Raw genomic sequence first — 27,667 nt, forward strand, 5'->3', positions numbered from 1 at the left:
TACACAACCACTCACAGAATTCATACCTAAGTTTCAGATTCAAACACTTAAACCAAAACTTGAGAAAAGTGCAAACCAGACCTCTAGATTCTTAAACCATAACAGTTACAAAAATTAAACATGATACACTCTTACCTCAGTCAAGAACCCAGCTTGAATTCTCCTCAACTCTAGCTTCAAATCACCTTCTCTTTTGATTATCCCAACTCTGAATTCATGCAAAACCAGCCACTAACTTGTTTCAATTCATGCTTATCCTCTAAAAACCAGACTTGAAACTTAAACAAATCATAGGCAAATCCTTACCTCTGAGTAATCTTGGCCTAGGCTTGATTTGATTACTTCAAACCCCTTGAGTCTCCTTCCAAGACTCAAATTCAGCTTCCTTCTTCTACTTTTCTTTTACTCTATTTCTAGGTCTCCAAAATTCAGCATAAATCAATTTCCAAAGTGTTATACGTGACTAACTTTTCCTCTCAGCTGAAGCTCATCTATCCACTGCCAAAAGACCACCTTATCCCTCCACTAACATCCCTTTCTAACTAAACCTCAAGGGCTCACCTGTCCTTTTACTTACATTACAATTCTACCACTTCTCCAACAAAACTTGTTACTTTCTATGGTTACTAACAGTTACATAAGTTACCATATTACCAGTTACCATTATCTCTCAAGAACTAAACTACAAAATCCCCGAAGTACCCCTAGGCTCCTCCCGAGCCGGGTATAAAATCCCGTTGTGATTTTTGAGTTATCTAGCTTCCTAGGACCGTCTCAGCATGTGCATCACATTGATATCACCACACCCACGTGGTACAAATCACATAACATAATACACATAGTCATATAACATGCTTTAAATCATAATCACGCATCTTAATCATTAAATTCACACATAATTTCCATTATGCCCTCCAGGCACACTAATCAAGGCCCTTAAGCCTTATTAGTGAATTTGAGTCGTTACATCAAATGACTCAATCATCAACATAATATCTAAATTAATCCCTAAAAAATAGGAATAATTTACTTAAATATTTCTTTATGACGCTCTTAAACACAATACCGAGCTGACGTCTATATTCTTCGAGCTGACATTTATCAGTTGTTGTTTTGAGCTAGCTTCCTTACAGCTAAAATAATCTACTACTTCGTAATTACATAAATATTATTGATGGTAATAATATTTAAATCCGAGTTTATTGAGATATATCCGAAATCACTCTTCGAGCATATACTTATTATGTTATCGGAAACAGAGTACAACACAATCAAAATGCCATTATTGAAAATAAAGCAACGATCCACAAATCTCATGAGATTTGACGCATCATGCCAAAACATCACGAAAAAAGGGACTAATAAACATTTGGACAACACTGAGATGCAAATCGAAAAGAGATCCCATCCAAGTGTTGTTCAGGATAACTACGCCGAGTGGCTCTACTGAACCAACACTGCCACAAAAGCCACTACTCCCATGAGAGAGGGTTGTGGGACAATGGATACTAAACACCATTATTGTAAAACTTAAACAAACTAAAACCATCACAGCTAAATTAAAAAAAAAAAAATTAAAAGACATAGCAAAAAGCGACTAAGAGAATCCGCCCATAAAGCCCATGTTTCCTGTCATCCTCCATTGCACCACCTCGACCCAAAGCCTCCATGCCTAAGATCTAGTCCAAGTGGCACTGAAAAAGCCAGACAAGCCGGAATCCCAACCCTCCCGGTGCTACCCATTGACCGACATCCCAAATCTTCCAGTGACTTTGTTTTGTTGATACACCTTTCTTTAAGTTGTGTTGTGAGTTTTTATTATTTTTTATGTGCGTTTTGTTTACTTTCTAATTTTTATTCTAGTGATAATAACAATGTTATAATCACCTTCAATCCTTTTGATTAGGTTTTAGCTTTTTGCCATTTCTTAGTAGGCACTATGTCAAGGCTCTTAGGAAAATAAAGATTCTTCTACATTGAGGAAGTTTGATTTTTATTTGGACAGTGTAATTTTTTTTAATAGATTCTGACTTCATGCTTGCTAGTCATATGTTGGTCATCTTTTTTTTGAGATATTTATATTTATTCTTCGAGTAATTTTTATATCTGTATTTTTAGTTAGCTAGTAAGATCCTTTTAAATTTTCAAAGTTGTAAAGTTATATTTATATTTTTTCAAACAAAAAAGTTGTCATTAGATGAAAACAAATGTTGGTTTTCCCATAAGATAAAAATTTGTTGTCTCCACCATGGTGTGTCTAATCTCTCTCTTATTTCAATTTTTGACATGTATATTAATTTTAGAAATATTATCTTTTTATAGGACAATGCACATTGTTGTTATATATCATCTCTCGTAAATTTTCCGAAAATTATACATTATTTAGAATTATATATTTAAAAATGATATGTACACTCATATGTACCAAAACATTACACATAGTGGCGTGCCACTGCTTTTTAAAATAGTGGGTCTTAATTATAATAAATGTGATTGGCTAGGCCAAACTGCTACTTCACTGTGTATAATGTTTGGGTGTATATTTTAAATGCACATATCATTACTCTTTTTCAAAATGCAGAAAATATAAATACACCACCAGAAGGTATATTATAAGGGTTGCACTAGAAAATTATCCTAAATGTTATTAATTTTCTAAGAAAACGTTAAATTAAGTTTGTAATTCATTATATTTTATGGGTAGGTAACCATTTGGTACCCTGTATTTTTGCAAAGTATCATTTTGGTACCATCTGTTTTCAATAATGCTTATATGATACCCTGTATTTTAAAATCGTACATATTTAGTACCCTAAACTCAAATTTAATTAATAAAATTTTACCAACTTAATCAAACTGCTGTCAATTATATAAGTTCCAAATTTAAATTTAATTACTTAATTACATATAACTGATGACAGTTTGATCATATTGACAAAATTTTATCTATCAAATCTGAGTTTAGGGTATCAAATATGTATAATTTTAAAATACAGGATACCATATGAGCATTATTGAAAACAGAGGGTACCAAAATGATACCTTGCAAAAACATAGGGTAACAAATAAGTAAATTTCCTATTTTTAATAAAAGTTTTTGGAAGAGACAAATTGGAGAGTGGAGACACCCTAACGGAAACAGTAGATTTTATTTCTAATAATGTGACTGGGACATCTCAAAGTGAGTAACGATGCGGTTACTAGAGACTCATTGAGAGCTGTAGAAGCATTTTCTACAAATCCCTTGGAAGGTTCCCTTTGAAGGTACCCTTGCAAGTATAACTTATGGCCGTAAGGGAGGGCTTTGTGTTGTGCTTGGTGTTTGAGTTTGGCCTGCTCTAAATTGGAGAGGTCAGTTCATTTATTTCTTACCTTGTCTAGCCAAAAGAAGTATGGTTTATTTGGGTATTGTAAAAGAGTGATTCTTTTTATATGTAGTGTATTAACAATCTGTATTTCTTCCAAATTTAGATTCTGGAATAACATAAATATTTATCAAGAAAACAGTAAAATGCGGAAACAAATATGGCCGTAATACAAAAATGATTAGCTTCAATAATAATATGGGAGACAAACTCAACAAGGATCTCTGAATTATCAACTTTTGTACACGGCTTAGCAAAAATTTAGAGAGAAGGAAAACAGAACTCAAGAAAACTACTTTAAAGCTTTGACAGAGAATTGGATATCACAACAAGTACTTTTTATTTTTATGAGCTCATACTATCATCCATGTCAAATGCCGGTAACCAGCCCACTTAGCAGCAATACGAATTCCAATTGCTAAGGCAACACCCAGCAATGGAAGTGGAAGCTTCCTAGCTGTCACTACCGCTTCTTCCTTCCTTTCTAGTGATTTCTTCGAATGATGATATATCGCTAATGCCAAATATGAACCAATCACCAAAACTCTAATCCAGGGTTCTCCAACAGCAGCCAGAACGGCTACTGCAGGCAATGCCGATGAAACATCATCTCTCTTCTGAAAAAATCTTGAAAACCCGTAGAGCCCCACCAAAAGGGTCCAGAAGAAAGGCTCAGAGATGTAGCCTCCTACAGCTGCATAACCAATTAGGCCAGATAAGGTGAGGATATACGGTTGGCTGTTAACAGAGTCTGGAACTGTGGCTTCTGCAATAGCAAGGACAACTGATGACAGTATAATAATTGTGGTCAGCTCTGGAACTGGAGCATAAGCAACTATACCGGAGTAGAAAGATCGAATGGTATAAAATGTCGTCTCAATGGATCTGATCACTGAAGTGATTGGATCACCTAAGAAATGAAAGACAAGGGCCAATGCAAGTTTTGAGAGATATCCCAGAAAATGAACAATGGCGATTGCAGCCTTTTTCCAGTTATGTAACTCGAACAAAACTGCCCTCCATGCATAGAGTAGAAAAGCAACCGCTGCAAAATAATTTACAGTAACAGTTGATCATTAAGCCATCTTCATAGGCAATAATTTAGTGCAATCCTTCAAGAATATAGATGAAGAAATAATTCTAGGCTAAAACTAAATATAAAATGGTTGAGTACAACTCAAGAGCTGTCATTTGCTTCACTTAGCATTTGCGAAATTTGGACACACATCAAAGTTTCATTAGAGAAGTTAAATCTACAAACTAGTTTGGATGGTGTAAGAGAATTGCTACAGCAAAAGCCCACTCCCTCACTAAGTTCAACATTTGAAGATATATGGAAGACTTTCTCTTTCCCCTAGCAAATAAATAAATATAAAGAACTTATCAATCACCAGATTCACCACTTTACTGTCACAATAGAAATCAACACCATGAAAGAATAAAACCGTAGGCACAAAGAACTAGGAGCCCAGTAGAGTTAGATTAAGAAAAATTAAGGATTGACTACTCTGTTGTTTTTAATGCCATGCAAAAACAAAACAAAACAAAACAAAAAAACAAATATCGATTCAATAATAACCTCTTGATAGAATATAGGTCATTAGCAAGATCAACAGGTTAAAAAAATAAAGAACAAATTAAAATATCAGTATCTTACTATCAAGAACCTAACAGATAATAGATTTTCCTATTGATCAGACTAAATCTCCTGCTCGTTTCGCTTTGCTCTCTTATTCTAAATTCCAAGTACAAAGACCATCATCATTTCCCGCATTTAACCAAATACATGACTAACAAATCAAAATTTATCATTTTCTTCCTCAATTCTGAAGGATTGAGAATAAGCCAATGAGGGAAAACACTTGGGAAGAATGCCTTCTTATTTCTATCATGAAAAACTGACACATCAAACAAAATGGTTGCCACACTAAACATAATTTATGTAAATTCAAACTACCCGTAATTTCCAAAAATAAGTGAACCTTGGCATATGAAAACTAACTCAGTCATAAAATATAAAAATAACTATTTCCATTTTTTTTTCTTAAGTTGCAAATATACTTACCCTCTTCCATTGAAGAAATGCTATTAATAACTGAGAACGAATCCATTACCATAAGCAACAAGAAATAAAAAATAGCCGGCTCATATATACTCTCTTCCCTTCCATTGAAAAGCTATAAATAAGAACTTCAATCTTTTATAAAATTACCATAAAATTCAGGTAATATGCAAAGCTGAATACGAAATTATTACCATTGCAACAAGAAAAGTCACTCAACCAAATCAACCCCCTAAAGTTCAACACTTCACCCCAAAAAAAAAAAAAAAATACAAAAAACAATTTCAAGCAATATATTCTCAACAACCAAACAGAAAGAATATAATGTAATCATTCTACCTACAAAGAAAGGCCATCTCAAGGGAGGGTCGGGAGCTTCTTTCGTAATGTACCGGAACCGCTCAGGCATAGTACTCTCCCCTCTAGCCTGCTTCTCAGCTTCATCAATACCATCATCACCATCATCTTTCGCAGCCACGCAAACCCTCAAATTTCTTCTGAGCAAGAGCTCAGGTGTTTTCCCAGAAAACCCTTGAAAGTTATGAGTTTGTATGGGATTGAATGATTGGATTTTGGTTGTAGAAGAGGGAAAAGGGGCTGTTCGGGATCGAACTCGAATGCCCAGAGTAGAAAGCGGTGAAAATTTGAGGTTAAGAAGAGAGGGATTCGGAGAGGAGAGACTGGGGACTATCATCGCCATGGCTTGGGTTTAGAAAGGTATTGGTGCCATTATCAGGAACAAGAATACAGAGGCAAATCGAGGAAGAAGTAGTGTGGTATTGGGCTTTTGAAAGTTTATATTGATTGGATCATGAAGGGGCCAAAAATCAGCCCAAATATACATCGTCCAATACTAAAGGGCACTTTACAAAAATATGGGAAAAAACAAGTTACTTATGGGCATGGAACTTATGCCACAAAATATAATTACTCTAACAAAAAAATAAATAAATTAAAATATGGGAATCCCACAAAATACTATAAACAAGATATCATAAACAAAAATACACACTTTCTCTCTTACTTTCCTTTCTCCCTCACGAGGCTCACATATCTTTCACTCACTCTCTTCATTTTCTCTCACAACAATGACAACCAATTATTTTCTCTCACAACAACGAGAGTTCTCTCACACTGGCAACCAAAAATGAACGACTTCTTCTTCGCATTCTTCTTCTTCTTCACGTACTTCTTCTTTTTTCTTTTTCATCTTCTTTGTTATTTTAGATCTTTTTTTTTCAAATATGCTTTTTTTTTTCAGATTTATCTAAGTAACCAGTTACTGTCACGATCTGGTTTTGTTTTCAGATCTAAGATTTTTGTGGACCTAGTTGTAACAAGTTACCTTATTCAATCTCCTTCTTCTTATGGTTTTAATGTTATTTTTTTCCTTCTATTTGTTATTCTTCTTATTTTTCACATCTGATTTTGCATTTTCAATTTGATTTTGCACTTCAGATATGGTTTTTTTTCTTCCAGCCCTAACTGTAATCGGTTATCATCACGATTTGTTCAGGTTTTTTTTTTCAGATCTGATTTTTTTTTTTGCAAACCTGTTTAAGTAACCAAGTACCATGGTGACTAATTTTTTTTGTTCATATATGATTTTTTTAGACCTAAATGTAACCAGTTACGATAACGATCAATTTATATTTTTTTGTTTATATCTTTTGTTTTCACACCTGACTAAGTAACCAGGTACCATGGCGGCTCACTCTTTTTTTTTAGATCTATTTTTTTTTTCAAACATAGCTGTAGCCAGTTACGATTATGACCAGTTTAGATTTTTTGTTTGGATATTTTTTTTTCCAGTCCTGGCTAAGTAACTGGTTACCATCGCAACCAGTTCCTTTTTTTTTTTTTTTTTTCCAGATCTATTATTTTTTTCAGACCTAGCTGTAACCAGTTACTTTCACGATCAAATTAGTTTATTTTCTTAATATTAGTTTTTATTTCCAAATATCACTAAGTAACCAGTTACAATTCAATTGGTATTTTGATAATGGTACATTACAAAAAAATCAAGATTATTTTTATAGTTGTAACCAGTTACCACCACACCACTTAAAAAAAATAAAACACCACACATCACTAAAAAAAATTGACAAGCATGGTGAAGAAGGTCTCAGTTTTTTAAAAAAAAAAAAATGTAAAAAAATGTTTTATAAAATATGAATGATAAAAAATATTATAAAAAAGATTAAAACTATAAAAATAACCCCAAAACATATTGAAACTAGCTACTAAAACTATATAAAAATAAAATATTACAAATATATGGGAAAAAACTCCCATGTTAAAAAAAAATATGCCATAAGAAACTTAAGAAAAAAAAACTTCCATATTTTTTCAAAGTTTAAAAAAAAAAATCCCATATTAAATGCCATACTCAAAGCCAATATTCCGCTTCTCCTCTTTTGTGTGGCAATAAAATAATGAGATTTTTTCATAAATATACGTAAAATATAAAATGATTACAAAAATACATGTTGACCAGCATTTTGGTCAACGACACTGGGTCAATATAAATGATAGAAAATAATTTAATGGACTGAAATCAAATAAATGACACAAAGAATTTATAGTGGTTCGGCTTCAAGAGTTGTAATGACAAACATCCACTTGTACTTATATTAATCAAGGTCTCTGATTCAAGATCAAGAAGAACAAGGTTCAACTGAGTTTCCTAAGCCTGAGAGAGAATACAACTCAATTGGGTTTTTTTATGTAAAATGCGCATAAGAAAATAATGACTGTGAGAGATCCCTATTTATAGAGTCTCTTAGTGGGCTATGGACACTTACAAAATAATCTAGGTCATGCACGTGTAGTGTAGGATTGTTACAACTAATTACAAATTCAAATAATACTGGAGTAATACATTCAAATATCAGTTACATAAATATATTGGGATATTTCGTAATATCTCGCGAAATCTATATCTTCGGGTTTAAATAAATTGTCCTTCGAACAAGTCCATCTTCGAGCAGCTTCACGAGATGTTACCAGCTATCTTCTCTTCGAGCATAACACTTTGATAAGTTTTCAACCTAGGACAAAGCAAATTGCAACACTTCGCACTAATGGTGTCTACTCGAGCAACTATCTTATCTCGACCAGCTCTCAGAATTTGATGTCGTTTACTACCACGTGTCCTCTTCAAAAGCCACATCACCATGTCCAAATTTGGGTTAAACAATACCTTAACAAATTTTATTTACACAAATATCTTGTCACGTCATAAAAAAATACCAGATTTCTAAAATAATTAATATACTTGAAATGGAAAAAATCTTGGAATCTCGAAATTTTTATTTTTCTGAGTTTTCAAAAGTAGCATTTTGGTTACTTATGATACCGATAAGATACGATTGGTTACTTTATTATGAAAAGCTTTATTTTTAGATTATATTATTTCAAATTACATTTTAGTTACTTCCAAGTCTATTTGTTAAAAAATTGATAATCTTTAGATTTCGATAGTTACTTTTAAAAACATAGTTTTACTTTTAGGTTATATTATTATTTAAGATAATTTTACGTTATGTTACAATACAATATAATAAGTTACCATATAGTTTATTAGCAAAATTTACTTTTAGTATACTACATGGTAACTTTTAAATAAAAAGTTTTAATACACTTTTTAGTCACTCATATATTCTACATGTGAAAAATATTGGGTTTTTTTATTAACCAAATAGAAAAGAAACATATAGGTTGCTTTCGAATTATAATTTAAAAATACATATTTTTGGTGACTTTTAAAATTAGATTTTGATTAACCAAGCAAAGAATAAACTTTGAAGTTACTTTTAAATCATAACAAAAAAATATAAATTTTGGTTACTTGTAAAATTAGATATTGCTTAATTAAAATCACAAAACTACAAAATGATTAAAAAGTAACCAAAACATTATTTTTTATTTGTCAAAATAAAAAGTAACCAAATATTAGTGGAATTTCATTTGTTCAAATTTTGTTGAAGTCTTTCTAATAATATTCAAAACTCTAATGAGATAAGAAACGTTTGAAGCCTCAAAGTTTTGTCCTGTAGGATATTATTAGCTATATTCTTCCAAATTAAGGTTGCTACTGTTTCATGAACAATGACAGATTCGTAAAAGATTCTCATATAGTAATCCTAGATGGAACACCAACGCAAAAAATTATTTGTTTTGGATGAATGATTGAAAGGGTGGGGATCGCGGCACACACGCTGGGCAGAGCTGAGAAACGCAGCTGAAAAAATGGTGGCGGCGATAGGGCTTAGGCAAATGGAGAAGAAGAAGAAAAAAAGAAAAAGAAGAAGAAGAATATAAATCATGCAGAAAAAACGGGAAGAAGTCGTGCAGAAGAATAGAAAAGAAAACGATTATTAAAAGTTAAAAAACGATATAAAAAAACGGTAAATATGTAAATAAAAGGAGACGTGATGCTATAGATGGATACCAATCAAACTTCAAATCTTACTAACTAGTTAAAAATTTTGCTCTGCGGCAGTTATATTTTTTCTGCAATTCTTTCTTTCGTAACTGCTTTGTCTTCATCTCACCCACATACTTCTCTTTTTAGCCAATCTCGTCCTCCTTTTCTTTTCCTTCGCTTAAGATTAGACGATCATATATGAAGCACACTGTTCTTTTGAATGATTTGTTTGCTTCCTTTGCAAATACCAGCCCTAAGAAGTAACATTTTACAATTTTTTTCCGAAAATTATTTGAGAATTCGAGTTTTATCAGAAAATAACATGAGCAAGATGATGTTTCTGAGTTAACAAACAAACTTATATCGATATCAGCTTAACTGGTATTTTTGTTCACATTGTCGTTTGATTTTTTAGAAATTCTTTCAAATATTTCAACTGAACATCAAAATTTCTGTTATGTTCTGTATGTCTATGATATTTATTTATATATAATCAGAAGATTACACTAATATATATGATATTTATGCTCCGTAATTATTGTTTTGATTCCTTTTCTCCAATAATTGTTATGATTATATGACTTTTGGTTTATTCCCTTTATTTGTGCTTGTCAGTTCCTGTTATCCAAATCATATTCCCATGTGATTCAATCATAAATGTTTTTCGTACCCTATAAACCACATTTCACACCATATCTATCTATATATATATAAACCATTGAATCAAATGAGATGAATCAGTGGCAATCGGCTGCCTTCTTCTTTTTCAATGATAATCAATGTGAATTCAAATGTCCGATGAGTGCGGCTTGAAATATTCTATCTGTATTTTGTATTCTTTATTATGTTTTTTTGGTTCATTTGCAAAACACGGAGTTCATCATTAACGATATTATTGACCCCTGATTAAATAATTTTCGTACATGTGGAATATAATTCTTAGAAATCAGCTCCCAATCTCTGTTATGACTCTTAGTGCATCAAGGTTAGTTTATTTTTTTTTCTTTTTCGATTCAATACCTATAAAGGACTTGTATTTACTTGTAAAGAGTGTTAAGAAAACAAAACAATTCAGATTGAATTGAGAGAGTGAAAGTGAGTGCTGAGAGAATTGTAAAGTGTGAGAGAGATGAAAACTGAAACCAAGATCGGTGTTCTTGGACTAAACTCAAGCAGATTTTTTGGAGTGTTTTTCTCTGAAATATCCTAGGAGGTGCACTACACTTGGTCATGAACTGTAATCATTTGATTAGTGAGAATAACAATTCAGGGGAGTAGCTGGAAGTAGGTTAATTCATTGGGCCGAACCAGGATAAATTGGTATGTTTGTTCCTTAATTTTCTGCATTTTTATTCTTGTTTTTCATCTTATAGTTCTCAAACTGTTTGAAGTTGTGTTTCAGTCATTTGATCAGTTGTTAATCTTAACTTACACAATTTTAAATTGTTTGTTGAGTTTGTGTTGTGAATCTACAACAGTGGTACCAGGGCCAGGTTTCTTGAGAAAGAAACTCAACATTGAAGAACTGTGATAGATCAAGAATCGAGCAAGAATGGCATCATCATCAACCATATTCGATTTAGAAAGGTTCGATGGCTCTGGAGATTTTCGCCTATGGAAAGAGAAGATGATGGATGTCCTAATCTACCAGAAGTTGGACTCAACTCTTGAAGAAAAGGTTGAGAAAGCTGAGAAGGAGACAAATGCATCCAAGAAGGGTGATGCAGAGATGGTGAAGAAGCAGGCTCGATCTGCTATCATCATGAACTTAGCAGATAATGTACTGAGACAAGTGATTGCAGAGAAGACAACTCTTTGCATTTGGAATAAGCTTGATCAGTTGTACATGGCTAAGACAACAACAACTAAAATCTTCTTAAAGAGGAAGTTTTATGGCTTTAAAATGAATGCAACAGTTTCTTTAGAACAAAATCTTAATGATCTAAATAAAATAGTTTTGGCTCTTACTAACATGGGTGAAACCATTAAAGAAGAAGATCAATCTGTGATTTTACTTAATGCTTTACCTGACCAATTTAAAGAAATGAAAACTGTTATAATGTATAGCAGGGACACTTGAAGTTGTTATGAGCACTCTCAGGTCAATGGATGCAGAGTTAAATTGACAAAGAGTTGCAAAGCAAGAGAACAAACTAGATGAGAGTTTGATGGCTCGAGGCAGAAATCCAAGAAGAAGTAACTCGAGGTTTAGAGGGAATTCTAGATCTAAATCAAGAACTAAAGAAACAAGAAAGTGCCATCATTGTGGCAAAGTTGGTCATCTGATAAGAAATTGTTGGGAATTGAAGACTAAGAAGAAGAAGAAAAACAAAGATGAGGAAGAAAAGAATATTGATTGAAATGCCGTGGTTGATGATGTTCATAGTTCAGATGGTGATGTCTTTACTGTAATCAAAGCATATGAAGAAAATGAAAGCTCAGGAAATGGAAGTGCATGTACTAGCACACATCAGAAAGATCAAGACGAATGGATTCTTGATAGTGGTTGTACTTACCACATGAGTCCTAATAGAAGCTGGTTCATGGATTATTCAGAGATAAATGGAGGAAGTGTTGTGATGGGAAACGATCACAAATGTCAAGTGATTGACATCAGATCAATTGCCATAAGAAGTTATGATGGTACTGTCAAAACTTTAACCAAGGTCAGACACATTCCTGATCTAAAAAGGAACTTAATTTCTCTATGGACATTAGATGATGAAGGTTGTGATTACAAGACTAGCAATGGAACTATGAAGATTACTAAGGGCTCCCTACTTGTAATGAAAGGCACTAAAAGACATGGTTTATATTTTTTGAATGGAAAGACTATATCACCTCCTCATGCTGCAATAGTAAGTAAGTGCAAATCAGAATCTATATTGTGGCATGCTAGTATGGGCCACATAAGTGAACAGGGTTTAGTAGAACTCTCTAAACAAGGTTTACTTAAGAATTATAACCATGCAAACTTACCTTTTTGTGAGATTTGTGTACAGGGAAAACAACACCGAATAAAATTCTCAAACAACAGCTATAGAGCAAAACAGACACTTGAATATATCCATGCAGATCTTTGGGGAGCTAGCAGGATTAAAACCCCTAGAGGTAACCAATATTTTTTGTCCATAGTAGATGAATTTAGTAGAAAAGTATGGGTATTTCTTTTAAAACATAAAGATGAATGTTTGGAGAAATTTAAAAACTAGAAAGTTTATGTAGAAACTCAAACTAATACTAAAATCAAAACCCTCAAAACAGATAATGGACTTGAATTCATAAATGATGAATTTAATGAATTGTGTGTGAAAAGTGGTATACAAAGACACAGAACCGTTGTTAGAAGCCCTCAACAAAATGGTATTGCTGAAAGAATGAATAGGACACTCCTAAATAAAGTAAGATGCCTTCTTCTTGAATCTAGTTTACATAAAAAATATTGGGGGGAAGCTTTGTATACTGCATGCTATCTAATAAACAGGAGTCTTAGCAGAGCTATTAAACTCAAAACTCCTGAGGAACTGTGGAATGGTAAGCCTCCTTCACTAGCTCATCTTAGAACATTTGGCTGTGTTGCATACTCACACAATGTTGAAGACAAATTGGGTAAGAGATATATAAAATTCATTATCATGGGATATCAAGTTTGTGTCAAAGGTTATAGATTATTATCTACTGAAACTAACAAAATTATAATTAGTAGAGATGTAGTTTTCAATGAGTTGGATTTCTCTTTTAAAAGAAATGAGAAAGGTGGTGTTTCTGATGTTTCAGGTAGCAGGTTACAAAGCAAACCTGGGGTGCAAATCGAGGTGGAGCCAACTCAAACTGATTTGGATACCCAATACCAATTTGAACCAGAATAGGAGATTGAGAATGAAACTCAAGATGAAGACTTAGATGACTACCAACTTGCTAGAGATAGAACTAGAAGAGAAATTAGACCCCCTGTGAAGTATGGTGAGGCAGACATCATTGCTTATGCTTTGGAAACAGCTGACCAATCAAAAGAGGAAGAACCAAAAATTACATAAAAGTTGTAAACAACAAGGAAGCTCAGAAGTGGAAACAAGCAATGCTGGAAGAATTGATTTCCCGAAAAGAAAATAACACTTGGGAGTTGGTTCTCTAACCTGAAAGACAAAAAATCATAGGTTGCAGATGGATATTTAAGATTAAAGATGAAATCTCAAAGAAAGAACCTAATAAGTACAAAGCTAGACTCATAGCAAAGGGCTTTACACAAGTTGAGGGGGTAGATTACTCAGAAAATTTTTCACCAGTAGTAAAGATGAAGACAATTTGAATGATGCTAGCATTAGCTGTTCAGTTTGACTGGGATATAGAGCAAATGGATGTAAAAACTGCCTTCCTCAATGGGCAACTTGAAGAGACTATCTACATGAGTCAACCTGAGGGATTCAAGGTGGAATCTAAGAGAGGAGAACTTGTATGCTTACTTAAAAGATCACTATATGGGCTTAAAAAATCACCAAGGTAGTTGTATAAAAGATTCAATTTAGTTGTAACTAAAGTTGGGTACACAAGATCCAAGTATGACACTTGCTTATATTTTACAAAATTGGATACTGACTCTGTTACTTTTCTGCTCATTTATGTGGACGACATGCTTATAATGGGCAAGGACAAACTTCAAATAGCTAAGTTGAAGAATGTTCTAAAGGGTGAATTCGAAATGAAGGATCTTGGACCTGCCAAAAGAATTTTAGGTATCAATATCCTTAAAGACATAAAAAGACAGAAACTTGCACTTTCTCAAGCTGGTTATTTGGAGAAAGTGATTAACAAGTTTCATCTAACAAATTCTAAAGAGGTAAATGTAACTCTAGCTGGACATTTTGTGTTGTGTTCAGATCAGTCACCATAAACCAAGGAAGAAGAAAAGAAAATGGAAAAGGTCCCTTATCCAGAAGCCATTGGCAGTGTAATGTACATTATGATCAGCACTAGACTTGATATTGCCTATGCTGTAAGTGTGTTGAGTAGATTCATGTCGAACCTAGGAGAAGAACATTGGAAAGGCTTGAAATGGCTACTAAGATATTTGAAGGCAATACCAAGACACGGTTTGAGATTCAGCAAGACCAGTTCAAGGACACACCTTGAAGGTTATGTTGATGCAGATTATGCATCAAACAGGGATACAAGGAAGTTTATTACTAGTTATTGTTTTCTACTCAATGGGTACTGCATAAGTTGGAAAGCTCAGCTTCAACCCATAAATTCATTATCCACAATCGAAGCAGAATTCATGGCCACCACTGAAGCATTCAAAGAAGTTGTTTGGATCAAAGGAATTCTAAGTGAGATACAAATGTTGAATGGTAAAGCAATTGTATTCCCTGATAGTCAGTCTACAATACATCTTTGTAGAAATCCAGTATATCATGAGAGATCAAAACATATCGACATTAGACTGTTTTGGATCAAAAACAAGATAGAGGAAGGAGAAATAGAACTTGAAAAAGTCCCAAGTGAAGAGAATCCTGCAGATGCATGAACTAAAGTTCTATCTGTCAATAAGTTCCAACATTGCTTGGAATTACTGAAATATTGGCTCTATATAAGATTACTGGATCACTCCCCTGATGTTGCTAAGATGGTTTTCTATGGATTAAGGTGGAATTTGTGGAATATAATCCTTAGAAATCAACTCCCAACAACTCGACAGTTAAAGTTGTTAAAACAGTTAAGATCTCTGTTATGACTCTTAGTGCACCAAGGTTAGTTTAGTCTTTTTTTTTCCGATTCTGTACATATAAAGGACTTGTATTTACTTGTAAATAGTGTTAAGAAAACAATTCAGATTGAATTGAGAGAGTGAAAGTGAGTGCTGAGAGAATTGTAAAGTGAGAGAGAGATGAAAACTGAAACCAAGATCAGTGTTCTTGGACTAAACTCAAGCTGAGTTTTTGGAGTGTTTTTCTCTGTAATATCCTAGGAGGTGCACTACACTTGTTCATGAACTGTAATCATTTGATTAGTGAGAATAACAACTCATGGGAGTAGCTGGAAGTAGGTCAATTCATTGGGTCGAACCAGGATAAATTGGTGTGTTTGTTCCTTAATTTTCTGCATTTTTATTCTTGTTTTTCATCTGATAGTTCTTAAACTGTTTGAAGTTGTGTTTCAGTCATTTGATCAATTGCTAATCTTAAGTTACACAGTTTTAAATTGTTTGTTGAGTTTGTGTTATGAATCTACAACAATACATCATAATGATTCGACCATAATTATATCATATAATTTTGATCTTCGTGGTAAGTGTATCAACTTTAAGATTGCTATTCATAGTTTTAAAATGATTATTATTTTTTAATAATGATTTATAGTGTATGTGATTAAGAATTCAATAATTGTTCATCAACAATCTCCATGTTGTTAGGTTGAGTTCTGTTTTGTTTCTTTAATTTATTGTTTCAGATGATAATTTCCAGGAAATATTGCTTGTCACAGGCTTGTTTTGTTTCATATATTTTGACAATTTCAAGTTAGTTTTCTACCAACAGTTTGTTATTTTAATTATTTAGGTAATGATCACTTGCATTTTAATTATTTGCGGTATGGTGTTTATTCTCTTTAGGAACATATCAAATTTCTTCCATTATTTTATGATGTATAAATGTAATTAAAGTATAGGAATTTCCAATTATTTATATTTGCATTTCTAATGATGATTATGTAACGTCTCAAATTGTTAATAAGACTTTAGTGCCTTGATTAGTGTGGCGGGATGGCATAATTTGATATATATGTGTGAAATTGATTGATTAAATGTGTGACTACATGACATACATGATTTATATGGTAATATGAATATATATATGTTTATGTGTATTAAATATGCATGTGGGCCCGCTCTTGTTAATGAGAGCATATTTGTAATTGACCCGTTGATGATATAAATGTGATATATGTGTTGAATGATTAAGACCACAATATTATGTGGATATATTTGCAGTATTCGGCTCGAGGTGATCCTAGTGAGTGGATTAGTGGAATAGTCACAACGAGGTCCAATACCTGGTTCGAGGTGAACTTAGGGATATTTCGGGGACTTAGTGCATATTTGGGATTTATTGATTAACGAACAATTATTTGGTGATTAATTGGGAAAGTCAGGATTAATTAGGAATTTATAGGACCACTTGAGGATTAGCGAGAAATGCAGCAAATGACGAGTTTGCCCTTAAAGGCAATAAGAGGCTAAGGTTAAGTTTAGGGGCATTTTAGTTTTTTGTGTTAAGGGATATACTTAGGAAAACCTCAAGAAATAATCATAAACAATAAAAAACAATCTCTCTCTCTCTCTCTATCTCTCTCTTTAGTCGGTTCTCTCTTTCTCCCTTAGTGTGCATAAAGTAGTGAAACTCTTGGAGAATTGGCGCAAAAGTTGTGGATTTGAGGCTTGGGGATTGAGGAATCAATCTAGGATTACTTGTGGATCAACTCAGGGTCGGAATTACCGTCAAGGTAAGGGTCTATGCTAGTTTTGTTGAATTTCTGCTGTAATTTAAGGGGACTTTTAGAGGTTAAACCTTAGGTTGGTTTTGGGATTTTAATAAGGCTATGGAGTAGTTTTTGGGGTAGTTATGTTGATCCATGTTGCACTGATATGGATTCTAACACAATTATGAGTTTAGGTTTTGATTTGGATGGATTTTTTTGGAATTGGTTCGAGAAAAACGTAAGGGATTTATGGGTTTTGGGCTCGCGCTGCGACCTTGTTCTTCAGGCGACGCGACCCATGTGCATGAGAAGGCCCTAGGGGTCCCTGAGATCTCCCAGGCACCGCGACGCAAGATGGGGCGCGTCGCAGCCTGTGTCCCCCAGGAGAGAGCCTTGAGGCTCTCCGACTTGTAGCGCGATGTGGCCTTTAACGCATGGGCCGCGACTTTAATTGAAAGAAATAGCCAAATCAGGTTTTTAGGTTCGGGAACTCAAACCTAAGTGCTCGGGAAGGATTCTACTACTCAGTTTAGTAGAATTCGAGGTCCCAGAGGCTAGTATGTTATTTTGTAGTTTTTAAATGGTTTAGGTTTTAATGGCTACCCATTATCTTTTTGTGACTAGGGTTACTGTTAAGGCTCGGGATTGAGGATCATTCTCGGGATCGCTCTACACCTTCAACTGGAGACTCGAGGTAAGAAAAATGCACCCGGGTTGGGATTGGGGCCTGGACCCCTATTAACAAATATTCTTATACTTATGATTGTGAATGTATCTGTATTTGAGAATATCCGGATAGGCATACTTGTTTGTGCTATGATCGATTGCGTGTTTCACAATATATTCATTGGTTATATATGATTTGAATGTCCGGCTTAAGGGAGCTGAGGCTGACGTTAAGCGTGCGGAATGCAGCCTGACCTAAGCGAGTCGTGGTTAGCTATACAACTAGAGGAGTCGGCCTAAGGGTGCCGAGCATGAACGTTCCTAAATAAATAGAAGTGCCTTTTTGCACTTAACACACTATGCTGAATGCTGTGATTGAATTATATGTTGAACTGAGCAGATTCTTATTATTGCCTAACTTATTGATTGTGACATGTTGTTATTAAATGGAATGATTAAAGTGTCTAGTTTATATATTGATGTTTGTTTGTATTTGTGAATTAATTTTTCTTGCTGAGCCTTGGCTCACGGGTGTTATGTGGTGCAGGTAAGGGAAAGGGAAAGTTGGACCAGCCATGAGTTTGAGAGCTTTAGGGGCGTTGTGTACATCAGCAGCTGCTCGACCGCCACAGTTGAGGGATTCATACGGACTAGAGCCAAATTGTATTTTGCCACTTAGGCTGGCTTCTGTAGTGTTCCAAATTTGCTAATAAGGCTTAGGGCCTTGATTAGCGTGCCAGGAGGGCAATAATTGATTTAATTATGTTAATATGTGAATTTGATGATTATGTGATTAGAAATGCATGTTTAGGTGAATTATATATGCATGTGGGCCCCATTTGGTTATTAGGGGCATATTTGTAATTTTAGCTCGTTGAGGGCATAAATGTAATATTTGTGTATATTATGATTGATACCATGGGTGAGTGGTGATATATTTATGATGCACTATCCGAGACGGTCATAGAGAGTGGTTTATCTAGAAAGTCACAACGGGGTCGAATACTCAGCTCGAGAGGAGCCTAGGGGTATTTTTGGTATGTTATATGTGATCGGGAATTACCGGGTAACAGGTAGTAATTTAGCAATGATTTGGTCTTGTCAGGATTAAACATGGATTTATAAGAACACTCGAGGAATTAGTGGGACTTAGAAATTGACGAAATTTCCCTTGGTGGCACTTGAGGGTTTAGAAAGGCTTAGGGGTATTTTAGACTTTTTATAGGCTTAAGCTTTGGCTGCTAAGGTTCTAGGAGGGGATTAGAAGGAACAGAAGGAAGATTTTCACACTCTCTATCTCTCAGTCGATTCTCACACTCTCTCTTTGGTGTTGAAGAATTTTGGAGAACCTTGAGGATTTAGGCTGAAGAACTAGTGGATTGGAAGCTTAAAGACTTAGGAAATCAGCTCAGGGTCTAGTAAAATTCAGAGGTAAACTCTTAAACTTGGTCTTCAAGTTGAATTTTGTTAGAATTATAGGCTTGCATGAAAATGTGCTCTAAGTGTGATCTTGGAAGTTTGCTGAGTTTATGGGTTGTTTATGGACTTTTTGTGTTGACTAGGGTATGTGAATAAGGAATTCAGGTTCAATTATGAGTTCAATTGATATTTGAAGTATAAAATTGGGGTTTAGGCTCGAGGAAAACGCAGAAAATTGCTGGGATTTCTGGGTTTGGGGGCTCAGGCCGCGGCCCTGTTCTTTAGGCGACGCGGCTCGTGTGTGTCGAAGAGGCTGGAAGCCTCTGTCTGCCCAGGTGCGCCACGACTCAATGTTTGGAGCGTCGCGACCCTTGTCCCTCAGTAGAGAGGCATTTTGCATCTGACTTGAGTGCGCTGCGACCCTTAAGGTGCTTGGTCACGACTCAAATGCAAGATATTGGCTGTTTGAAGGTTTTTAGCTCAGGAACCCAAATGTTAAGACTCGGGAAGGATTTTACCACCCAGTTTGGTAGGATCCAAGGTCCCAGAGGCTAGAATTATATTCCAAAGTTATTTATTGAATTATAACTTGATGTATGGCTATTATGAATATGTTGTGACTAGGTGTGCAACGAGGCTCGGGTTAGAGGACTGTGCTCGGGATTGTGGTTCTCAAGAAGCTTGGAACACAGTTAAGAAAACTGTTGTACCCATAGAGCAGGGCATGGCCCTATTGTTTGTATTGCAGGGCGTGGCCCTATTGATAGAATTGCTGGGCGTAGCCCTATTGTTTATGTTTAGTATATGTTTAGGTATCTGTTGATATTATGCTATGTAATGCATATTTGTGAGTGAATGACGAAGGCTAGGAACGACGAAGGTCGAGAACAGCAGGAAGTCGAGTACGACAAGGGGTCGATATCAGCGTTGAGCACGCGGAGTGCAGGTCATTAGGGCGAGACCATCCTAGGATGCTGGAGTCATCCTCTCAGTGAAGACCGCGAACCCAGGGTCTGGTAAAGCGCCTGGGATGGTGATGGCTGCTATATGTTTAGTCTGTTGGCTGTTTTGTTATATGATGTGGATTGCTATGAATATGTTATTTGTTTTGTGTTGAGAGTTTTTTTACTGGGCTTTGGATCACGGGTGCTTTATGGTGCAGGTAAGGGCAAAGGAAAGGTCGACCAACCATGAGTACAGAGAGCGTGGAGCGACGGGTACATGTTCGGTCTACCTAGCTGCCACGACCAGGGTTATTTTGGGAAGATGTTATGTATTGGTATAGATTTGTAGCCTAAATCGACCTTAAATGTATTTTGAGATGTAAAGTATTTTGTGAACATTATTTTGGGATCCCAAATGTATAACTCTTTATGTTTTCAATGAATGAACACATTTTCATATCAAATGCCTTTAAATGACTTTTATTTCAGTTTAGATACACTTTTAACTTAAAACCTCGATTAGTGAGCTAATGGCACATTTTTAACTCACATAGTAACGACTCTAAGGAAGTAGGGCATTACAACTTGGTATTAGAGCGAGCCAAGATTTATGGTTCCTGGAGATTAACCGAACATGTACGCTTGCTGCCAGTGACAAGCTCGACTCAGGGTTGGTTGGTAATTATTGAATTATATGTTTAATTGTTTGTTAAAGTGCTGAATATTTTAATAGAGCATGATGAATGAGTTAACATATGCATGATGCTAGGGCATAGCCCCTTGATTGTTGTATGTTGCTTATGATATTTGGAATTGCCGATTGTGGTTGGTTGATGTGAAATGGGAGGTTGTTTTGGATGTTATTATCATGCTTGATGAGTGGCGTCATTGATTGCATGCATATTGTTATAATGCCTCAGCGATCAATCAGACTCCGCGACAATAGGGCCAAGATGACAACAAGGGCCAGGACCCTCCACCTGCCCCACCAAATTGGCAGTAGTTATTTACTGAGATGGAAGCTAGACTTCACCGAACATAAGAAGAGCTTCGACAGTTGAGGCAACAAGCCCCTCCTCAGGGCATTGGGTTGCAAGTTTCACAGGCTGTGGCACCAATGCCAACCTAGCCTGTTGTGGAGAATAGATGGGAACCTTTGTATGAGAGGTTCAGGAAGCAGCATCCTCTCACCTTCGAGGGTAGACCAGACCTACTGCGGGCAGAGTAGTGGATGAACATGATTTCTTCCATCCTGAATTTCATGAGGGTGGAAGGGAATGAGATTGTAGCTTGTGCCAGCCACATGTTGAGAGAAGATGCCCGCATCTGGTGGGATGTTGTGTCGCAATGTTGCAGCTATGACTTGGGAAGTGTTCAAAAACATTTTCAATGAGAAGTATTGCTAAACGCCCAAACGTGACTTCCACTTAGCGGTAGTCGTAGTATAGATGGGCGGTCGATTCCACAAGGAGGTAAAGAAACAAAGAACAACTAAAACAGTTAGAAGGTAAGTGATGTGATAGTAAAAGGAATTATATTTTTGCAGTTTTGAATAATTGAAATGAAATGAAAATAAATGATAAAAGGGGTTTGGTGAGGCATCGGGGTTCCACAATATATTTTGGTCACCTATTTAATTTGATAATTTGCAAATGTATTTAAGTAATAAAATCTCTTAGTTGAAGTACATGCATATGTTATTGTTATGAGAAACCTAGAATTGACATAATACCATTGACAGTATGCAGTAAAAGACTACTCACAAAATAACAAACTAATATCTCATGCCAATAAATGTGCATTTTTGACCCTTAATCAAGTATTATAATGTCGTAATCCGAGTTGCAAAGGTTGATGAGTTTACCAACCTGACTCAGAACCTGATGACGATTATTGAGTATGCTTTGAAGTTTGACTGGTTAGCGAAGTTTGCGCCGGATTTGGTGCTGACTGACATGGAATGAAGGGATTGGTTTGTGCGGGGATTGAATGTCATGATCGCCCGTGATGTCAAGATAACTTTGGATCCGTGGACCACCACTTATGCATAGGTAATGGACAAGGCTCTTACAGCTGAGGGGGTCGAGGATCAGATATGGAGAGAGGGCAATACTAGGCATGATGCTCGGAGGACGGTACCTCCTTTCACTGGATCTAGTCGGGGTAGTGGCCTCAGTGAGCAGAAGAGAAATTCCCCAGACTCTTTTATTCCTCCTAGCTCGGATAGGAGGGCATGAGGTGCTTTCAGTGGCCGTCAAGGCAGGGGAGACAATTGGAGGAGTTTCCCAGTGTGTCCTCAGTGCAGACGACGACATCAGGGAGAGTGCAGGATCAGAGCTTGCTTTACTTGTGGGAGTATCAATCATTTGAGGAAGGACTGCCCACAAGCTAGGAAGGAAGAGCTAAAGCAGAGCAACGGTCTCACTCCTGCCAGAGTATTTACCTTGACCCAGATTGAGGCTGAGGCTAGCCCCTCGATCATGACAGGTTAGATTTCTAGTCCTGGTTCTTCTTTTACGGCATTGATTGAATTGGGTGCTACTCATTCATTTGTTTATGCTAGAGAGATACATCAGCTGTGTAGACCTAGTGATTTGTATGCTAGGGGATTTTAGACTTTGTTGCCAACTAGGGAACTGGTAGTCTCTAAGAGATGGATTAGAGCATTGCCAGTAGAGATAAACAGTAGGAAGTTGCCTGTGGATCTGATTGAGCTATCAATGGATGAATTTGATGTGATCGTAGCTGTTGGGCCCAAAATATTCGGTCCAAAGGGCTTCCCCATTTTAAGTAAGTTGAAACGAAGCATTTTGGCCCCTGCAGAAGCTCCAGAGTCAGAAGCCGTGGGTCAGAGGTGGTCTACGCCTCTGTCCTCTGCATACTTAAAAGATCCGAAAGTATTTTGGAGGGAAATTCAGTTCTTCCTCTGACAAATCAGGGAGCAAAATTAACCGACTAACCACCTAATATTTTTCATTATAAATACCTTGTTCTCATTCAGATGGGGGGATCAAAATCAGACTTAAGCATCAGAGTGTCTTTCTTGCAGGTACTCCCCGACGGTTCGAGGATCAGCAGAGTCATCTTCATTGACGGAGAAGCACCAGAGAACCGGAGTTCCTTGACAAGTACCTCCAGATTTAGAGAGACAAAATTGTTGCATCAATAAATTGGCACCGTTTGTGGGAACCTTTCCCTCTTTAACGACATCGTTAAGTCAAGAAACTTCCTAAATGATCAAGATTTACTTGAACAAGAAAGCCATGCCACCCAAGAATAATGGAACACCAGGTCTAGTCGCCCAGATCGCCCCTGCAACGGATGTTGGTGATCAAATCGACAGGATGTGTCGACTGCTGGAAGCCAGTCCACAAAGATCCGATGAAGCTATCAAGACACCGACCGAAGCTCAGGCCAGGATAGAAGTTGAGATTGTTGAATTGCGAAAAACAAACGAAGCCACACGAAGGACCCAAGATAAAGGAAGTCTTGACCTTGATGGGACGGGAACTCAGGTCGTCCAGATCGACTCTGTAACGCCCTACGTCCTTAGAGCCGTTACTAAGTGAGTTTTAAACGTGCATTTAACTCGCTAATCGAGGTTTTTAGGTCAAAAGTGTAATTAAATCACAAATAGAGAAATAAACCTTGAAAATAATTCCATTTACTACAAATCGTTGAGTGTTTGACACTTGGAATCCCAAGATACTGTTTAGAAATATTTACAACATAAAATTTACAAGTTCGAGTCGACTAGACGACAAAATCTAAGTTTTAATAACACCATCTCCCAAAACCACTGGCCGTGGCAGCTAGGCAGGCCAAACATGTACACACCGCTTCACGCTCTCCATACTCATGGTTGGTTGACTTTCCTCTCGCCCTTAATTGCACCACAGAGCCCCCGTGAGCCGAAGCCCAGCAAGAAAACCCTTACAAGCAGATAACATATACACAACAAACACTTAGCATATAATTAGGCCACCAACAGGCTAAACACATACGGCCATGCCGTCCCAGGCGCTTTACCAGGCCCTGGGTTCGCGGAACACACCGTGAGGATATCCCAGGTATCCCTTAGGGTCTCACCCTAGCAACTCGCACTCCACGTGCTCAACGCTGCTTCCGGCCCCTTGCCGTACTCGGCCTTGCACTCAACGTGCCAAACGTCGTTCCTGGCTCTCGCCGAACATTCACATAATCGTATTCTTAGCATAACAAACATATACTGATTACTAACAAATTCAATCAAAGGGCTATGCCCTGCAATTCAAACATATTGGGCTCAACCCTGCATACAAACTCTGTGGGAACAGTGGTTTTCTTACCTGTATCCCGAGCTTCCGATGCCCCAAAGCCGCGAGCACGGTCCTCTAACCCGAGCTTCTCCAAAGACCTAGTCACAGTACATATAAACACCCTTTAATGCTAACCAATCCAAAACCACTTCCCGGGACCAATCCCACACTCTCGGAATCCCCAAATTCCTAAAATAATACATCGAAAACATCCCCTGAACCCCCGGAGCAAAAGCTCAAAATTGCAAAATTGCTATGCCCTGAAACTGGCCTAGCGCCGCGGCGCTTTCCTAGAGGGCCGCGACGCCCAGCAAGTCAGAGAGCCTCCCCTTGACCTGAAGCAGCCTCGCGCCGCGGCGCCCAAGAACAGGGTCGCGACGCTCCTTCGCGAACTCAGATTTTTTGGTTTTTCCCTGCGTTTTCCTCGAGCTAAAACCACTCCAAATCATCCCAAGCAAGTACCTAAGCCCCAAAATCAATTCAAAACCCCACATAGACCATCTAACAACTCAGAAACATCAACAATAAACCCAAACACACAATCAAATCCCCAATTCACCAATTGGCTTGAAACTTTATGAAACTTAAACCAATAAACCATAAACTTAAACTACCTCAACTAAAACATATCAGAGTTGCATAGAACCTTACCTCAAGTTGAAATTTGTCCCTGAGCCTTCTCCAAGTCCAATTCTAAGCATATCCCTCTTATTTCCCAAACTGACCTAGCCAAACTTCAACCCAAAATCCACCAAACAAAAACACATATATCAGCTCTTAACCTTAGCTTTTCTCTGTAGATTTCAATCAAGTTACTGAGTAAAACTCACCTTTGAGCCTAGTAGACCAGTCCCCCAATTCCTAGCCTTGAATCCTTTGAGCTCTAGCTTAGAATCCTTCAAATTCAGTCACCTTAGAGAGGGAGAGGTAGAGCATCGATAGAGAGAGGTTGAGTTTCCTTTTGTTAAATGGTTCTAGAGTCCCCAGCCCTCAAATTGATCATATCCATCCACCCAAAATGACCATTTTACCCCTCATAGAAACCCTTTCCTAACTAAACCTCAAGGCCCTTTTCGTCATTTCCTTTCTTTTACTATTCTACCACTTTCCCATCATAACTTGTTACTCTTAGCAGTTACTAATGGTTACTCAGGTTGCCTAATCACCAATAACCATTAACCACAAACTCACAACCCAACTCATGAAATTTCCCCAAAGTACCCCTAGGCTCCTCCCGAGCCGGGTATAGAATCCCGTTGTGACTTTTGAGTTATCAAGCTCTCTAGGACCGTCTCGGCACGGGCATCACATTAATATCACCACACTCATGTGGTACAAATCACATAATACAATTATCACATTTATGCCCTCAACGGGCTAAGATTACCAATTTACCCCTATCATGCAAACGAGGCCCACACGCATATTTATACCACCTAAACATGCATTCTAATCACATACTCATTTAAATTCACAAATTAGCATATTAATTCACTTATTTCCCTCCAGGCACGCTAATCAAGGTCCTAAACCTTATTAGCAACTTAGGGTGTTACAGACTCCCTCGAAAGAGATGCTCACCACATCAGGGAAGGGTCCCAGGGTCCCGTGCCGTCATCTCCAACTTATCACCACCAAAGGGCTGGTGAGCAGCGGACAGATCGACGCAAAACACATACGCGGACCGATGCAGAGCTCGCAAAAATAGCCCAACTGGATGATGAGAAGGGGCCCCAATAGACCCAGGCACGGGCCCCACAAGACCCTCCAACCGAGGAGCGTACTCCCTCTGTCAGGTTCTTGGAATGCTGGAAGGAAGAGATGCTACGAGAGGTGATGCAGAAGTTCTCAGACGGGAGATCTGCGTACACTTCTGACTATGTGGATTTAGTCTCAAGAACCGCCGAGAAATCACCTTTCGCGGATTGGATACAGAACGAACCCAAGCATTCCTCCCCTACCAACATTCAATGGAAAAGGAGACTCACTCAATCACCTATTCCAATTCCAGTAGAAGATGGCCTTGGAAGTCAACAATGAAGCCATACAATGCAAAGTCTTCTCCATAACCTTTTCTAGACCAGCCTTGTTGTGGTTCAAACAACTAAAACCTGGCTCTGTCAGCAGCTTCGGTGATCTTTGTAGAGCCTTTCTCCAGCAGTATAATGCCAATCGCGAAGCACCAAGAACAATGGCAGATCTTTACCGAATTGAGCAAGGTGAAAATGAACACCCGAAGTCATACCTGCAACGTTTCATCGACCTTGTACATCAAATCCATGACGTAGAGCCTGCAACCGCAGCTAACCTCTTCGTCAAAAGTCTGCAAGTGGGGTCCCTCTTGCACGAGAACCTCACTATGATGCCACCATATGACATGGCTGAAATCCAGACCCATGCCGAGGGCATCTTTAGGGTCCTGAAATTTCAAGAGCGTGCGCAGAGGAAGTCTGCCCTTATTTCAACACCACCAGCAAATAACCCTCTCCCTCCATCTACAAGGGACGACAAAAGAAAAAGGCAAGACTCAGACCACATGAAAGGGGGAAAGAAGCCAAGAGCAAATCAAGATCCACCTCGATACACCTCTTTCGAGTACACCGTCCCTCAGGAGATCTTCTACGAAGAAAACAAAGATAGACCCATATGGCGGGAACCATAAAAGATCACCACTCCCCCAGAAAGAAGAGACAAAAACATGTTTTGCATCTTCCACAAGGACCATGGCCACACAATCTCTGAATGCCATAACCTCCACAATCAGATCCAGGCCTTCATGAGAAGCGGGTGATTGACCCAGTACATTAAAGGATCGAACAAGACCAGTGTCCCACGACACGACACTGCTTCTGCCCCGACAACACCTACGGACACGCCCTCCCCAAATGTGGCATCCACGAGCTCGCAAGAGCCTCTCAAACAAATCCCCATGATACATGGGACCGTGGAGCTAACCACGGAACAAAAGCGGACAACCAGAAAACACAAAAGAATGGAGGAGAGGGTAAAGC

At 37.3% G+C, this 27,667-nt stretch overlaps 3 protein-coding genes across 3 annotated transcripts; 2 read left to right on the forward strand and 1 right to left on the reverse strand.

Annotated features, from left to right (window-relative positions):
* Positions 1-3,526: 3,526 nt before the first annotated feature.
* Positions 3,527-6,184, reverse strand: LOC133817692 (uncharacterized). Its single transcript, XM_062250272.1, has 2 exons — positions 5,767-6,184; positions 3,527-4,410 (listed from the first exon to the last, which is right to left on the reverse strand). The coding sequence occupies exons 1-2, from the start codon at positions 6,125-6,127 to the stop codon at positions 3,719-3,721; spliced, it is 1,053 nt and encodes a 350-aa protein (XP_062106256.1). The 5' UTR covers positions 6,128-6,184; the 3' UTR covers positions 3,527-3,718.
* Positions 6,185-14,768: 8,584 nt separating this feature from the next.
* Positions 14,769-15,380, forward strand: LOC133814159 (secreted RxLR effector protein 161-like). Its single transcript, XM_062247154.1, has one exon. The coding sequence runs from the start codon at positions 14,769-14,771 to the stop codon at positions 15,378-15,380; it is 612 nt and encodes a 203-aa protein (XP_062103138.1).
* An 11,293-nt stretch (positions 15,381-26,673) lies between these two features.
* LOC133814160 (uncharacterized) lies at positions 26,674-27,318 on the forward strand. The gene has a single exon (XM_062247155.1). The coding sequence runs from the start codon at positions 26,674-26,676 to the stop codon at positions 27,316-27,318; it is 645 nt and encodes a 214-aa protein (XP_062103139.1).
* Positions 27,319-27,667: the final 349 nt, after the last annotated feature.

Source organism: Humulus lupulus, chromosome 2 (assembly GCF_963169125.1).
Source record: "Humulus lupulus chromosome 2, drHumLupu1.1, whole genome shotgun sequence".
Taxonomy (NCBI): Eukaryota; Viridiplantae; Streptophyta; class Magnoliopsida; order Rosales; family Cannabaceae; genus Humulus; species Humulus lupulus.

Coding starts and splice junctions, on each gene's coding strand:
- LOC133814160 (XM_062247155.1), top strand. CDS start 26,674: ATGGCCTTGGAAGTCAACAATGAAGCCATACAATGCAAAGTCTTCTCC.
- LOC133814159 (XM_062247154.1), top strand. CDS start 14,769: ATGGAAAAGGTCCCTTATCCAGAAGCCATTGGCAGTGTAATGTACATT.
- LOC133817692 (XM_062250272.1), bottom strand. CDS start 6,127: ATGGCGATGATAGTCCCCAGTCTCTCCTCTCCGAATCCCTCTCTTCTT. Junction 4,411..5,766: donor GAGATGGCCTTTCTTTGTAG/GTAGAATGATTA, acceptor ATTATTTTGCAG/CGGTTGCTTTTCTACTCTAT.